The following is a 16,948-nucleotide window of genomic DNA, read 5'->3' as shown; positions in this document are numbered from 1 at the left end:
GTATTAGAATGACACGCTGAAGGCCGTCTGCGTACATGAAAGCACGCGCGCGCGCGCGCACACACACGCACACACGTCTCTGGTGCTTTTGGCCGTGTGCGAACCTGCACGTCCGTGATCAATATGTGTGCATGTGGAGTATTGCACTGTCTAGCCTTGCAGTCCCCACAGGTGTGCGTGTGTGTGTGTGTGTGTGTGTGTCTGTGTGAGGGGGTGCGCGTGCACGTGCGTGCGCAGCCGGCCTTCAGTGCGTCATTCTAACAACATCCCTGGTGAGTTGAGCGCCGCCTCCCCTCGCCGGCCCGCCATGACAGATAACCGCGTTGCTCCCTAATAGCCCAGGACACACACGCACTCACGCACACTCACGCGCAGTTAATCCAACAAGGCGACTACACTTGACATATGCATGACATATGCTTGTGTGTACTGTAAGTTCACTTGAATAAAGCAAAATAACAAAACCATGGTGAGGTTTTCAAGGACTAAGCCACACACACACACACACTTTTATATATTTATATGTGTGCATCTATAAATTATATATAATACATTTTTCCGCAGTGGCGGTGAAGGCTCGCTGTTGCCATGGCGACCCACCCTACCTGTTCGACATCTTTCAACGCTAATTGTACAAGAGCACAAGACTTCTGCTGCTCCGTTTGGCCGACCTTGACGTGTTAAATCAAACGAACGCAACGGATGGAGTCGAGCGTGACAAACTTTGTGATTTTACGATGTAGTGTACGATTTTATGTGCAGTAAGACTTTTTAAAACAAACAGTAAGAGGAGATGAATTCTATTTCACTGGCATGAATGAATCATAAATGCAGAAAGAAATGATTTGATTGGAGCATGGTGGTATCTTAAGTATTACAAACACAAAGAACTATCCATGTAATTAATAAAATGTTATTTAACATTTTTGTCCTAATTAACTTAACCTTCGGCAAGCCCGTCATTTTTTTTTACCCCCAAAAAATATTTTCTGATTATAATAGATTTTTTCCCTGTTTGCTTACAGAAAAAGCAAATGAAAATGGCATTGTGCAAAAACATTTTGGCTTTTTGTTTGTTCTTCATTTTGGGGGATTTGCTTTGTTGCCACAGATCCAGACAATGACGATATTGACGTCTTTGTAACAGAATAGAGGATGGTAATTACCACTCGATTTTTAAAAAATTAAAATAGTGCTTCTCTTGCACTGACACATTTTTACATCTTCGATTGAAACATTAAATAATAATACATTCTGCCTGTGTTAAAGTCACATGTCTAAGCTCTTTAATTCTTTTGGAATTATGGTTCTGTCTGCTATAGGGGCTGAGATATTCATTATTTTGTAGGTGGAGAATAGGTTTTGAGGTTTTCAAAGGTGACTCCAAAGACGACCATAGGTTTTAGAGAGATGTCTCACAAGGGGCTTCAGGCTTTAATGGGTTAACTTGCATCAGCTTCCACATAGATTTTTTTTTCTTTACAGATCCATAGTGTTAACATCTAAAACTGTGAACAATTTAACATCATCTAATTTGTCTATCGAACTGCACAGATTGAAGAGTATCGCCGTACACCCTCAAGTTCGCACACGCTCTTTTCTGATGTAGTGTAGGCAACCTCAGCTTATGAATGAATCGGCGGCTTGGAAGCACATATCAAAATAAAAAAAAAAATTATATCAACGTGTGGCTTCAGTGCCACTAACTCCATGATAGAACTTTCACTGGTCTCTGTTAGTGCCACACGCCAATCGACTGCAAACATACCTGTTCCTGCCTCTCCAGCCATCGGTCCACCATGGGGTGATTGGCGCTGAGGGACGAGCGTGCTGTCTCCCTCTGAAAGTCTCTCTGATTGGCCCACGTCCCGGCATCCCTTGGCAGGCTGCGGTATGTGTCCAAGCCTTTACCCTGAAGCAGAGAGAAAAAAGAAAAATATATATACGCTGTATATAATATATGCTCATTTGGACGCTATGAGGGCGTGTTGCTCTAACCTTCCTCTCCAGGCTATTGGTGGCCGAGGCGTGGCGGGCTTTTAGGAAGCCGGCGGTGGTGGACCATCGGGTCGGGTTCTTCCGCGACGGCGGTTCTTCCGCTTGGGCTCGCGACTCACCGCCGCCACCGAACGGCCCATTGAGACACAGCAAGGCGGGGTCGCTGCTGCGCCGGACGTGCAGGGGCATGTCTTTATAGGAAAAAGAAAAATAATTTGAAAACACTATTTTTTTAAAATTGCATGTTTGTATGATATGCTGCTTGTTGCTGTAACTCGAAACAAGACAAAAAAAGTAAACCTCTGACCCATGTTGCTTGCTGCTTAATCTCAAAACGAAATGAGACAAAATACAACACCATATGCTAATTTTACAAAAAATAAGCAAAAACTGACAAATTATGGTATCACAAGGGCTACCTCAAAATGCTAGGGACAGCCATGTCGCATGATATGCTGCTTTGCCTCGAAATGATTCAAAACACTCAACCCAAAATTTACACTAATCTGACAGCAAATAGTGGTACTGCACTGGTGTCACATGATCTATGTAATTATGCGGCGAAAGTGCGTTGTGTGTTGCTTGCTGCTTTGTCTCCAAATGTGGCAAGATGGAAAAATTAACAAAAATCAGACGACAAATACAGGTGCTTTAACGATGTCAACATTGTACTGGGGCAGTGCATGACATACTGCTTGTGACAAAGCCTCAAAATGAAATGAGATGGGGGGGAGAAAGTTTGACCCAAAATCTGCAAAAATCTACCAACAGAGGCACTGCACTGGCGTAAAATATGCCGTTACGCGGGGACAGTGCATATGCTGCTAGTTGCTATGTGTCGAAATGAAAGATGAAAAAAGACATTCAACTCAAAGTGAGCTATGCCAATTATGTAGGGACTGTGCATGATATGCAACAATTACTCAAAACTTCATGAAAGGACATTATCATAATTAATTATCATAAACCTCGGAACAAAAAAAAAAAAAAGAAACAAATGGTGGAAGCGTGCGTGACGCCAAAATCTGATAAGCTAACTCTGCGACTCCGACTCAAGTGCCTGATGAAGTCAATTAATCAACGGCAAGCCACCGCGGGGGACTGCGGCTAACGAGGCGGCGGGCTGGACTCGGCTCAACAGTGTGGGAACAACAACAGTGCGAGGGAGGGAAGAGCCTTCCATTAAAACTAATCACGCTGTTTAAAAGTTGCTCCGTGTGGGAGGCCCAGGTCCAAACAATACGCCTGCCAATAAACGGCAGCACTACCCACACCATACATGACGCTCAATTCATTGTTTTTGTTTTTGAAGACACTCAAAAATTAGAGGGTTGGCTCTGGCGGACCACACATGTAAAGTGAAGGAGAAAAATGTCTTGTTGACAGGATGAAGTGTCATGAACCGTCTTCATTTTGAGCACATAAACCAGCGAGGATTTTTATAAACACGAGAGGCAAAAGACTCAGTGTCAAGCGCACGAAGTGGGGCACTCGGGAGCGTGGGACCAGGAAGCCACTGAGTTAGGAGGCGGAGTTTTGGCATGGCTCGGCTTTGCTTTGACTTGCGAGCAAAAATTTTAGATCTGAGCCCTGTATCGTGACAATGAACTCAATTTACGTCACAAAAAACAAAGTTTGTCAAAGTGAAAAATTGTCACAAAGCAGCTTCTGTTTAGAGCCACTCCAAGTTTAAGTTTACTGTCAAAGTAAACATCAAAGAAATACTTGTGTATTCAAAACAACCAAATAACCTAGCCTTAAGTCGCTAGTTTAGTGTGAACACTTAATTGAAACACCATAATCTAAAGAATAGCATCTATGCAACAGTGTTACAGAGCTTTAAGGAATGGATAGTTGAACACTAACGGTGTGCAAAACATCAAGACAATTTAACAATACTCGCAAATATTCTTTATCCTCTGCGAAAAACTATATTACCGCAAGTACTGTGTATGAATGACTATTATACTGCCCCCAGTGGCCAAGATGCACAAACAATGTGCGAATTCTTTTACGTTTAATTATTTACATTCTATTTATCCATCCATCCATTATCTATACCACTTATCCTCACAAGGGTCGTGGGGCGTGCTGGAGCCTATCCCAGCTGTCTTTGGGCAGTAGGCGGGGGACACCCTGAATTGGTTGCCAGCCAATCGCAGGGCACACAGAGACAAATATCCGCACTCACAATCACACCTAGGGGCAATTTAGACAGTCCGATCAACTTACCATGCATGTGTTTTGGACTGTGGGAGGAAACCGGAGCACCCGGAGAAAACCCACGCAGGCACGGGGAGAACATGCAAACTCCACACAGGGAGGCCGGAGCCGGGATCGAACCCACGACCTCTGAACTGTGAGGCGGACGTGCTAACCAGTCGACCACCGTGCCGCCTACATTCTATTTAATTAAATTAAATCAATTTTTTGCATAACATTATAGAATGTCATTTTCCATACTAAAATAACATTCAAATTTTTATTTTTTGGTTCTTTTTTTCAGTGACGCACGGGTGAAAGGGATCATAGAAAACATTTGACCCAAATCAGGCTTACTAGTACGCAGAGCCGATGGCGTGACTTCAATCTCGCTGGCCGCCTGGTAGGGTTGAAAGGCCGAGGCGCCGCCACTACCCGTGACTAGGTCCACGGTGGCAAATAGGTCTGGGCTCTGGGTGCCCGTGGAACTGGCGCTGGTACCATCGCCACCATGGTGGGGCTCCTGCTCGTCGTAGATGGCGATCAACTGCAGGGGACACAGAGGACAGCGATAAAGGGGATATTGTACCATATATATCTTGCATCATATATATATTTTTTTGCACTTGCATATTAACAATGCTAAAATGCTACTAGAAAGGGGACATATCATTGCTGTCCTGTGAAAAACACGGATCTCCAATTGTGGAAATTTTTTTAATCTTCACTTTAATGCGATGTCTGTAACGCGGAAGCATGTTTCATGTAAAAATAAGAAAATGAAAAAAAAATGGAGATAAGTGTTTTTCACATTACAGCGACGATATGTAAAATTAACTTGAATCCAAATAGTTGTTGCGTGCCTGTAGGTAGTCACTACTAAAGTTTAATAGGATGGCTTGGTGGTGACGCACTGCCTCCGCTGGGGAAAATACGAGTTGCAGCTAGTCTTGTCAAAACCCCCTAAAACCTGTCATATGGCAACAAAAGGCCCCACAGTAGAGGGATCTGTGGGAATGTTTTATCAAAATGCTAAGGAAAAACAAAATCCCCATTTTTTACTTGGCCATGTTAATGTTCCCCAAACATCACATACATGCTGGTATATAACAAACAAGCACAAATGACCATTGTATTTGTTGACGTTTCCAGCATATTAAAGGTTCACTTCACATTAGCACTTCAATAGCAAGTTGGACAAGCTCCGGTTAAAACAACACGTGCACACACAAATTGGTTGGCGGGCACGCACATGCACACCCATGTACACGCAGACATACTGTATGTACACACACGTCAAGACCCATTCTTCCCATTAGGGCCGTAAATAGGCACACATTTGAACTTCACATTAGAGCTGGAGTCAGCTGAAGGTGGATGTAATGAGGCTAATAAAAGGTGCAAGGTCTGTGTGTGTGGGGGGGGGGGGGGGGTGTATACGCGTTTGTGTGCAGGATACAAACTGTGGGCGTGACCTGATGAGAACTCCCGGCTCTTACCTCATTAAGTAGCTGAGTAAAGGCCAACTTACAGACACAACACACACACACACGCACGCGCGCACACACACACTGCATATGCTTGCTATTAGTGAGTAATCAGTGAAGTTTGTCTGAAATGGGGGGGACGTTTCAGGGGGCACAATTAGCCACCAGAGTGCTTTGTGAAAAAAAAAAACACGACTGCCCCCTCAAATGCCATTCTGTGCAAATGTTACTAAAGTGAACAAAGACATTTCCTCGGCTTGAGGGGTCATAGCCCAGCTTCCAGTCGCCTCCCCCCCTCTGTTATGTGTGAAAGGTAAAAATACCAACTTGGATTGGTGCGTTCCAAGTCAAAGTACCGCACCTTCACTAGACCTAGGTAAAAGGCACAGAAGAAAAAATGCAGTTTTGGCTCCAATCGGCCACGTTTGTGGTCTCTCTCTGTGTCAAAGAGACTAATGTAAAACAATACAAGAATCACTTTGACAAGCACAGCTGCATAATCTAAACACTGTTGTCCCAACATAGCTGAGGAGCAGACTTTCAAACTTTCCCCTTCTTACAAAATACATTTTCCTGACAGGACCGCCTGTAGACGCCAGAAACCGCGACACACTCGCTCGGGTTCACTGTTTATGTAAGCTGTTGCTAAATGTTCATTGTCAACTTGTGTAACTCCACTTGAAGACAAGATCCTGCGTCAGGAAAGCAGACGTGCTGTTTTCTGTCCTCTTCAGAAAATCAGCTTGGATTGCAGACAATGGAGGAAAGGAGTGTCAATCATCCAATAATAAGTCATCTAGAGTTCCACTGATAATAAAACCTGAACCTCTACGGTCCAATACCTCGAGAAAAGAAGGAAAAGTCATCAAGTCAGAAACCAATGAAACCTTGATATTGTAGCTAGGCTTCAGCGGATGTACTTCGCATCCACGTCCATGTTTCTTTTTTTTTTAACCTTTTTTGGTCCATATAGAGCGTATGAATGATGCTAAGCTAATGGAGAAAGTGTTACTGGCAAAACAAGGAAGAGAAACAATTGGGGAAAAAATGGACAAAGCAATATGGAATCATGAAAAGTAGAACACTTGTTCAACTTTGCCTCCATGTCCATGTTTTTGTTTTCGTTTCAGCTTTTTCTGCGGACATACAGCCTTGTCAGTGAAGCTAAGCTAAAGAGGAGAATGCTAATGATGACAATAAAACTAAAAGTGGTACTCGAGGTGAGGTTTGCTACATGATATACTATTACAACGTTTTACCAGCCAGCTTTAAACATTTACATAGAATCTAAAAATGCTACGATACATTATATTTACACTCTTACAGATGGGGTTTTATACTTAATAAAGTCCCTTAATAACAATCCAAAAGTTGAGCGCTTTAAGAGGAAAAGTGAGACTGGTGCCAATAGAGCGGCATTCCCCCGTAATGACCCGGAATGTGGGCGGCAAGGCTAGCGGTGGCGTCACTAACGAGTGCCATGCATCATGCGCCAGCATCGCTAATCGTGCTGCCTCCCTATATTTAGCTCATGTGCTTCAATTACCTGTTTTTGCGCAGACTTAATCAACACGTCGCAGGCGGCAGCACTAATGTTAAAAAAAAAAAAAACGCAGATGGTGGCGAGAGCATTGATATATTCATTTAATTAAGTCGTCCGATCCGCACGCCAACGCTTAATAGCATTTGGGGGAAACTCGCTCGCAGACAAGATTAATACGATGACTTGTAGTTGCCTCAATACTGCAACAATGTCCACAGTTAATAAACAACAAAACAAAACAAAACAAAACAACACTATTAAGTGAACTATTTGTGGGGTTTATCACAGCTACATAACATAGGCACTTTAGAAACCTTTTAAGCTCTTTAATTTACACATCTTTAAAAAAAAAATAATTAAAAAGATAAAAATGTCAAAGCTAGATGGAACTATGTCACAATACTATGTCCTTGGTATTGTGTTCTGTGAGACTCCTTTCATTAAACACTAAAAGCTGAGTGACCAAAACTTACCGAGAGCTTGTCATCACTCTGGGCTGACCACAGTGGGCCAGTGACGTCAGCACGCACTGGGTCAAACTCGCCGGCGCAGCCAGTGGCTGTTCCCAGCTCCCAGCAGAGTTTTCTCTTTTTCTTTTTCGAGGTCGTTTTATTGCTTTTTCACCAAAGTCATCATTGAAATCTTATTATTTGTACTTGTACTCCTTCTTAAAAACGTTTTGAAGGTTATTTTGTTTCTGTGTCCCACGCACTTTCAGGACGCCGAATGTTGGGACTTCTTCAGAGTGTTTTTTCTAATTGAAGACGTCGCCTTCCGTGTGTCGTCTGGGCTTAATATCGTAATATTTTAAGAGCCTTTGCAATAAAACGTGATTGAAAAAACACCCATTACAAAAAGTGGCGAGCCCTAGCAATGCAACAGTCAAGTAGGGCTTGTCCGAATGCGGCGATAGAACAGATGACATTCGGCAAGCAAGGTACCAGTTACGAGCATCTCACGCATGCACTTTGACGTAAATGAGATAGAGGTGAAAAACAACGTTGAGTATTGTTTCCAAGTCCACTTTTAAAATGGGAGGTTCAACACAGGGCGTTTAACAAAGTTTTTGTTGAATATAAAGGCAACCTCCCCCAAAAAAACAAGAGTCATCAACCCAGATTGACATGCTGTGGCCATGTGCAATGATGAAAATTATGTTTAGCGTTGCCCACCTGTCTTGTAATGTACACTCGGTTGCAATCGTACAAAATTTCCAGAACAAGCTGGTTCATGAAGGAAATAGCCAAAATGAATCTAAAATGTCCACTTCAAACTAAAATGGCAGATTCCCTTTGTATTTCAGCATTAGCCAATGCCACATAAGAAAGTGTACCCCCATCAGTAGCAAGTACTTGTGTACCTCTTAGGTTTTTGGTTAAAAATTGGGTTCAGACCCTTGGAACACAATTAGGCTTTTGATTTTGTCACTTGACATTAAATGTACTTGGTCCAGTTATTTGATGTGGCTTCTAGTGGCACACTGTCCCAACTGTTGGGATCGTGACGTTAGCCCTCAAACACTAGCCATGTGTTTTCCTGAAGAGACCATTTGTCTTTGTTGCCGCATTTTACATCTCAGACAGTGCTGATTTCACTGGGGAGTCGTTTCCTTCAAAAAGGTGCAATAACTCATTGCGCGCTCTGCCGTCTCTGACGCTGGAGATAACGGATGATATTCCGAGCGGCGATGATTTCAGAGGGAGAATTCCTTACGATTGAGGATACTTGCGATTAGCCGAGGTTCGGCAGAGTTGGGGCGAAGGGACGGTGGATTAGTGATTCGTTTCGGGAGTTAGGGGGTATCGCTGGCTCTGCCCTCTATTGTCCAAACATGAACTCTAACCTTAGAAGAAGCTTAGAGCACGTCATCAGCTTACAAGTTGTCACTCAAACCTCATTAAAAGAACTCCAACTGTCACATCAATCTCAACACTGGGACAGAAGAACACAAATCAACAAGACAGAGTTCCAACATGTGGCAATAAGGCTGAGGCTACAAACAACCTCTAAATGCTACACTGCAGAAAAGTGATTTTTCCTCATCCATCTGTATCTGTGGATCAGATTTGGTAGCGATCAGACAAACTCTATAGGACAAATTGGGCATTGAAGAACACAGAAAAATTACCATATAATGGTAGCTTCAAACCAAAATGGCAGATTTCCTGCATCTTCTCACACATGACTACCTGACACCTTATTTGTGGGTCTAATAGCTTCTGACATAGCTTCAAAAACAGACTTCAGAACCTTAAATCACAAACCAATAAATTGTGACTTGTAAGAGTTTTGTACTTTATAGTGAGTCATCAGCTTTTGCGGCCATAACCCAGCCACAGGCAATTATAAAATTTTAAAAAAGAAGATATCAGGAGAATACCAATTTAGTGACATGTCATTGTACTGTACGGACATGGTTGAAATTTGGTCGCAATCTGCCGAAATATCTGAAACAAATTAGCTTTTGAAAGCCCCGTGGAAATGTCTAAAATAGTCCCCCCAAAAAAAGAAAAAAACCCCAATGCTTTAAACAAATGGCATTTCTGCGTCTTTCTGAAAATGGCTTCTTGAGACATTTTTGTGGTCTAGTCATAACTGACATTGCTACCAAATTTTGTAATGCTAAGGGAATTGACTTTGGGGCTGAATTGAAAAAAAAAATGTTATGGTTTCGGACAGGTTCATCTTTGAGGATCCTAGGATAACCCTAAAATTGCTGCTCTAAAGCAAAACGGCAGATTTACGGCATCTTTCTGGAAATGGCTTCTTGAGACATTTTTGTGGGTTTACGTGTGCTTGACATGCTTACCAAATTTCATGTCCGAAGGGAAACCGGCTTTGGGGGCTGAATTTTAAAAAACTGAAACCAACTACTGATGGTCAATTCCTGAAAGGAATGTAAAGCGGGGGAGAAGGTTCTGGAAAGGAGACTGGTAATGACTTGTAAACATGTACAATGTTCTCTCACTCCAGTCTTTGGGGATCTGCTCGGCTTTCCAGGAGGCTCAAGTTCCGCATGGCAGCTGAGCGTACAGCCGTCATCACAATCCCCCAATTGCAGACTCCTCATCCGGTCTTGGCAGGGGGAAAATGACTCCTTGACAGTCGGACTTGAAACTTGCAGTCCTTCTGGAATTGATGTTGAGGAACATGCGGCTTTTTGACTAAGCACGTGGGCTTAAGAACAATGACAGAATGTTTGGTCTCGGTCTGCATCAAATTGAAGCATGCTGTGGTAAATTTGCAGTCTGAAAATATGTTTTTGGACAGATGGTTAGGACCAGATAGAAACAGAGCGGGAGGACGAAGGAGGACGTATTCCTGAACCGTAAATCTTTAAATAGCTATGGTTGGAATGAATCCACTTGATAGGTTCTTTAAACATACAACTCAATGTTTTAAGTGTGATTCATTAGTGGCCGCTATTCCGGGGTCAAATCGCCCTCAATATCGGATTCTGTCTACATTTAAGAAAAGAATCCACATCAACATTTCCATAACAGTGAAGCTCCCTAAACCCTCTGGTTACAAAGATTATAAAACCATTGCATGAGTTCCATTACCCCGTTTAAAAAAAAAAGGGCTTTTTGACACACACGCAAGACACATTTGTTCTCTATCGGCCTTGATAAGCCGCATCAGAGCAAAAGTTCAGCATGTTCCCAGTTGTGCAGAGTCCAAGGAAACTAAACATCATGATAGAGAGAAGAGGGAGGGGGGGGGAAAGAAAGGACAACAAGTGGCGTGTCACTTTTACAGGCAATTAATCTTGTGAGCAAAGAGGGACTTGAGAGGACCAAATACGTCTGCGAGCATTTCTTTTTATGGGGCAATTACAGTGACAATGATGGGAGTGGAGGAGGGGAATGGAAGACCTAGTTGGGAAGCTGGGAATGTGAGCCTGTTTCGGATCCTTTTCCGAGTTCAATTACGGCTAACTTCAAGTCTGGCCAGATGTTTTAAGCCATGCAGTGCACAGGATGACACGAGGAATCATTGGCAGGCATGCTACGCAACCGGTAGGATGAAATTCTGCAATGTAGGAAATTGGTAATGGCTGGTTACAAACATTTCCTTACTGATGTAGTACCGAGCACAAGCGGCAAAGGCTTGCGAGTGTTTGCGAACGTAGCGAATGCTGGTTTTTCGTCAGGGTTGGTTTCTCTCTTGGATTCTTGTGAAGAATTTGTTAAGCGGTCGGAGTATTCGGTTAATGTAAAAGAAAACAAAAAAAAAAAAGTCATGTTTAATTATCATCCAAACCAATACATAAGACATAAGTACAATACTGACTGGAGTATGAAATCTATGAAGTACTTGGGTTAGGGTAAAAAGGGTCTGAAAATGTCTGGCAGTGAATGAGTTAATAGCATTTCTAACTCATCCTACAAAAGTTGCACTTGATTGGGAGTCAATAGAGTAACCTCCGCTAACAACCTGGGCAAAATTTTGCTCCTGCCCAAAATACAAAGATCAAGTTGAGATGTCTAACTTCAACATACTTCCCACATGGATTCTTATGGCATTACGCAAAGCATGGCATGTATAGTTACCAAACCATACATAGCGGCGATTAGGTGATTTTTTTGGGAGTGAGTAGCTGGGGATAGGCTCCATTGAAAAAAATGTCAACTGATGAATACACAAATGGTAAACCCAAAATATGTAGGGCATTTTACCTCAAACATTGTTACTTTGTGATTGAAATCTGGAATATCGGCATTTCATTATTGATGTTTTTCACAATTGAAAACTCATTTGAGAGTTGTTGCGACTGCATGTCCAAATCGATGAGCCGTATTCCAGTCACTGAGCAAACAAAGTAAAGGAGCTGCTGGCAAAACTCATTTTACCAAGTGAGTAGAAGCACACTGCTCTGTTGATAGCGTTGGCAATTGGTAATCTCTTGTGCTTTTATTACTCACACTAATGGGACGCAAACCTACAAGATAAGCAATCAAGTTGTCGTTTTCGGTTGTTTCTTCAATCACTAGCTTTGACTTAGGCGTATTACCTGTCCAGTGTGATTTGTAACATTAAAAAATAATTAATAGAAATGCCGTTTCAGCATAACCAAATATGTGCCCTCCATATCGAAGGGACAATTGTTTCGTTCCTGCTGGCCCTGCGGATCTAATGTGATGCTAATGAGTTTGTTAACTCATTCAATGCCAGCCATTCGCAGCGCAGCTAAGCCCCTCAGTGCCAGTCGTTTTTGAGGATTTTGACCCATCTTTGAAGGCCCACAGAATATTGTTTTATGACAATATAGACATGGGAACTATCAAAAGAAAGATTAGACCCTCTTTTCATCAGAAAAAAAGTTTATTTCTAGCATTTGTCATTCTTGAGTAATATGCAGTGGAACATAGGCACGTTTCACTTCCTGTTTCTGGAAAAAAAAAAACATAAATCGAGGGTTTCGTGAAAATACTTATTTCAAGTAAAACCAACTTTGACACCATTATTTTTTGCTTATATGACACCTCAGATATATAAACAATACTTATATAAAAAAAAAAATTTTAATTCTAAAAAAGCAACATTGATGGCAAAAACAATTTTATGTTCAAGTATCTTTTTACAATTTACAAAAAATGTATGAACAATGTGCTACATAGTCGCATTTACGTGTGTGCGTGCGTGTGCGTCCGTGTGTGACTGTGTGTTAACTTTGATCTCTAGAAGCATATTTTGGGGGATGGGGGGAGGATCCACACCATATTGTTCAACACTCCAATACGTGGTGAGAGTTGTTTTTGCACAAACCCAGCGATAAAAGTCACTGCCAAAAAGCCCTTACCTCTGGTTTTGGCCCAGTCAATCCAAAGGGGGAAATATTCCTCAAAGAATCATGTAAATCCTTTGGATCGTGGGTAGCAAATACTTTCACTATGATTGTTACACTTTTACACTCATGATTACGGTGGAGGGATACTATTAATACCGCGAGAAAAATTTCAGGCCATATACTGTAATTAAGATCTCAGTATTCAATTGAAACAGTTAAGTCTGACAAAAAAAATGGTAAGAATATTTACACATATACTGTACATTGAACGTGTACATTAGTACAAAATGTAAAACATTTTCAGTTAAAAATGCTTTTTTCAAACACTATTACACACAATTGCATATTTGCATATGTATGAGGGCAAGCATTAGGTCTTTATTGAACCATGTTAAAAACCTTGAAAAAAAAGACTGCGTGCCTCACACACCCTCTTTAGTGTTTGTGGATTATTAGTGTAATAGCTAAGGCAATATCTGTCATAAAAATTGCAATTCAATCTTTTCCAAAAACCATTCAGCCCTACTGGCAAAAATTGTCGACTTGTAGCAGCACTCGTGGGCTTCGTCGGGAGCACTCCCTCAAATGTGTAACTGTTGTGTGTGTGTGTGTGTGTGTGAGAAAGTATTTAACCCTGCTCGCACAATAACGTCAGGCTAAACGTTTTCCTTGGCAACAGCTTCCCGCTTGGAGTAATGCTAAAAAATAAACGGGACTATCTGGGGAGGAAACTCTAAGAGACTCGTCTTCAGAGATCTACCCAAAGCCATGCTTGTAAAAACACGCCTACGCGGGAACGGCCGGACGGATTGTTTGGGTTTGCCTGGCTGCAACACAATCGGAGGATGGAAAAGAGACAACAAGTAGCGGTTGTGTTTATTAGGCACAATGCTGATTGTATGCGGTCAATGAGTTTGTTGTGAGAGCAGCGTCTTCCTGTTAAAACGCTCGCCTGGCAGTCCAGGGAGGTCTGAGGGGCTCTTCTACACAGGAACAATTTGTTAGCTGTTCCAATCACAAGCCCCCGAAGTCTCAACAGTGAGTGAGTGGCTGATTTAGGTAGTATCCCTGGAATTCAGTCAAGTAATGTGGTCCTACTATAATCCCTTGTGGCAAAGTGATGAACTGAAAGTCCAAAAAGGTCTGAGCCCTTCTCGAAAGGCAGAGACTGAAGTAACAAATTAAAACTTTAAACGAGGGGTTCTCAAGTCTGGTCCCCGAGAGACACTATCCAGCCTGGTTTAGATGTCTCCCTCCTCCAACACACCTGATTCAATTGATCAGGATCGTTATCGGGCTTCCACATAGCTTGCTGATGAACTGATCATTTGAAACAGGTGTGTTGATGAGCAGAGACATCTAAACCAGGCTGAATAGGGTCTCTTCCAGGACCAGACTTAGTCCCAAAAGACTCAAACACACAGCGAGTGGTTGAATGAAGTGTTGCCGTAGACACGCCGCCAGCATCTGGCTGAATGTGATCATACACTGACACCTTTTGGTGAAAGCGTGCAATAACTGACTTCTAGTTAGAGGGTATCTGTACTAAAATATGGGTGATGTGGACTCAGTTAGGGATACGGCAAATGAATATTTTAATAATTAATCTGTTGATCTTTTTTTTCAATCCCTGTATTCAAAACAGGAAATGGTTTCAAATTGACAGTACAAAAAAATGCACAAATAATTGCTTACAATTGAGTTAATGGTTTGACCACTAGCATGTCAGGAAAATGGGCACAAATGTTGAGCATTGTTTGTCAAAGTAAAACCAAATATTTGCACACATAGTATTTTGATCAAACACAAAAGATGATTTTCTTTTTGCATAAAGGACTACAAAAATCCGAGACCTTACAGTTGAGGTTAAAATCAGAGGACTTGGACCATTGTAAGTTAAACAAGGGCTCTAAACTCTTAGTAAGTGAACAAAGTAGTTGTTAAATAATTTGACAATCGATTAGTTGATGATTAACTCATTCACCGCCATTGACAAATGTATGTGTCTTTTCACAGTCCAGCCATTTAATCCCAGAAATGTATTTAGATTTTTTTCAAACATTAGGGGGCAATTCTTTTATATTTTTACATCGATGAATATCTTGAGCAATTATATTGATTTTATATCGAATTTCGATAAATCGTTCCATCAATGAAATGTGGATATTGGCATTTTGTTATGTATTCATTTAATATTCTTAAATGCAGTGTCACCCCCCCACCAGAAGAGGTCAGAATTGGACAACAAAAAGATCCGCTTGCTTCAACAGCAGCCGGCGTCAAAGGACCCCAGTGGTTGGAAGTGAATTAACACACGTTAATGGATTTTGGCCATTTTACCACAGCAGACTGGACCTTAGATTCTACCTTTTCTATAAGGCAACCTTTACAAATTGTTGCTATGATGCAATGACAAACAACAAGGTATGACCACGTGACAACTGCAACTTCAGACATGAAAAGTGGACATTTGCAAGGTGAACTTCAGAGCGTCTCAAATCTACTTTCCGGGCTCAACTATCCGAGCACAATAGAATGTTCTATTCATTTTTGTTTCATCCATATTTAGATGTCACCGTACTGCCGGGAGTCACGGACAAGAGCCTGACTCCACTTGAGACACTCCAGTACAACCCTTCTTAAAACGATGAAGGCCCTGAATCAGCAAAAACTGAACAAAATACAATGTTTATTAAAAATGTCTTGCTCATCTGAGGATGTAAACAATTTTTAGCAGAGATGACCTTCCCAACATTTCAGTATTTCTCACTTTTAGAGGAGTTAAAATGTGACATTCCTGTCTGCCTCGTGGCCATGTACGGTGTTGTCGGGCATAGTGCCGTGTTGTGGGTCCCCGGGATCACTGAGGCCTCATGAACGAAAGGATGAGGAAGGACGCGAGAGTGACCACAGAAGGAAATGTGCTAACTCTAAAATTGGTTTAACATGACCGGACCGAGAGTAGCGTGATCAGAAATTTGGAAGACTAGTAGTATCTGTAGGCCACAGAAACTAGTGACTGAATTTTGTTTTGAGGCAATTTATCAGGGCCAAAATCAATTATAATACACGATGATAAACGGTGTAAATTAAGGGGCCAGTTGTAACCATAAGCAAAGCTACAGGCCAACTTTATCATCACTTTCATCTCTTAAAATAATAATGGCAGCCTACAATGTTACGGTTTGGCACAGGTCAATTATTAAGGCATGACAGTGCCAATTGACGGTATCTCATCACAACAAAACAGTATAGTATCTGAAATACTGTATCACCTTGCTAAGGGAAATGCTTTGGGGCTGAATTTTTTTTGGGTGAAAAACACCAAGAAAACAATCTTTTGTTTTATGGCAAGTCAAATCAAATTCCACCACCAATTATTTGCAATTTAACATCATCTGTTGAGCCTACGTGGCTTAAACTAGGTAGCGATCGGACAAAATCCCTTGGTCAAGTTTGTCTTTGAAGGACCCGGTAAATGGCCAAGTTACTCAAAAATGGCTGGTTCAAACCCAAATGGCAAACTTCCTGTGTCTTTTTTAAGAATGGTTTAAAGACTTCGTGGGTCTATTCATGATATAAATGCCTATCAAATCTCACTCTGCTACATGAAATTGGGCTCAAGGGATGAATTTTCAAAAAAGTAATTGTTTTCTTATGAATTGCAGGCTAAAGGTCAGTGCCTAAGGCTTCGACTAGTCCAAATGTATCCTCCCAAAACTCATGGTGGCGCCACTGATCCAGTTCAATTCATTCCAAGTGATAAAACCCAAATTTTGCATACCGTTGTTTTTTTGTGCTCTGCAGTGCTGAGCTGCAATAAAAACCACAGAAAATGATGCTGCATTACAGGCCAAACATGCCCCTCCAAAAGTATCTTATGTGGAAAGTCGGAGCAATAACCAAAAAAAAACAAAAAAAAAAAAA

At 41.7% G+C, this 16,948-nt stretch overlaps 1 protein-coding gene and 1 long non-coding RNA gene across 9 annotated transcripts in view; one reads left to right on the top strand and one right to left on the bottom strand.

Annotated features, from left to right (window-relative positions):
* Nucleotides 1-16,948, bottom strand: part of pard3ab (par-3 family cell polarity regulator alpha, b) — a 132,662-nt gene that overhangs the window by 85,505 nt on the left and 30,209 nt on the right. For all 8 annotated transcript variants that reach the window (XM_086042563.1, XM_086042567.1, XM_086042565.1 and 5 more), the window contains exons 3-5: nucleotides 4,558-4,747; nucleotides 1,999-2,189; nucleotides 1,769-1,912 (exon numbers count right to left, since the gene is read on the bottom strand). In XM_086042563.1, coding sequence (XP_085898689.1) covers nucleotides 1,769-1,912; nucleotides 1,999-2,189; nucleotides 4,558-4,747 — 525 coding nt within the window. The remainder of the gene's footprint in view (nucleotides 1-1,768; nucleotides 1,913-1,998; nucleotides 2,190-4,557; nucleotides 4,748-16,948) is intronic.
* Nucleotides 11,007-15,736, top strand: LOC147140920 (uncharacterized). The gene is made up of 3 exons (XR_015088310.1): nucleotides 11,007-11,249; nucleotides 15,230-15,498; nucleotides 15,591-15,736. It is a non-coding gene; the product is annotated as an uncharacterized LOC147140920 (long non-coding RNA).

The sequence above is a fragment of the Filicampus tigris genome, chromosome 10 (assembly GCF_054856515.1).
Source record: "Filicampus tigris isolate MCC_2025a chromosome 10, RoL_Ftig_1.0, whole genome shotgun sequence".
Lineage (NCBI taxonomy): Eukaryota > Metazoa > Chordata > Actinopteri > Syngnathiformes > Syngnathidae > Filicampus > Filicampus tigris.
The sequence above is the reverse complement of the archived record's forward strand: the minus strand, read 5'-3'. Positions and strand labels throughout refer to the sequence as shown.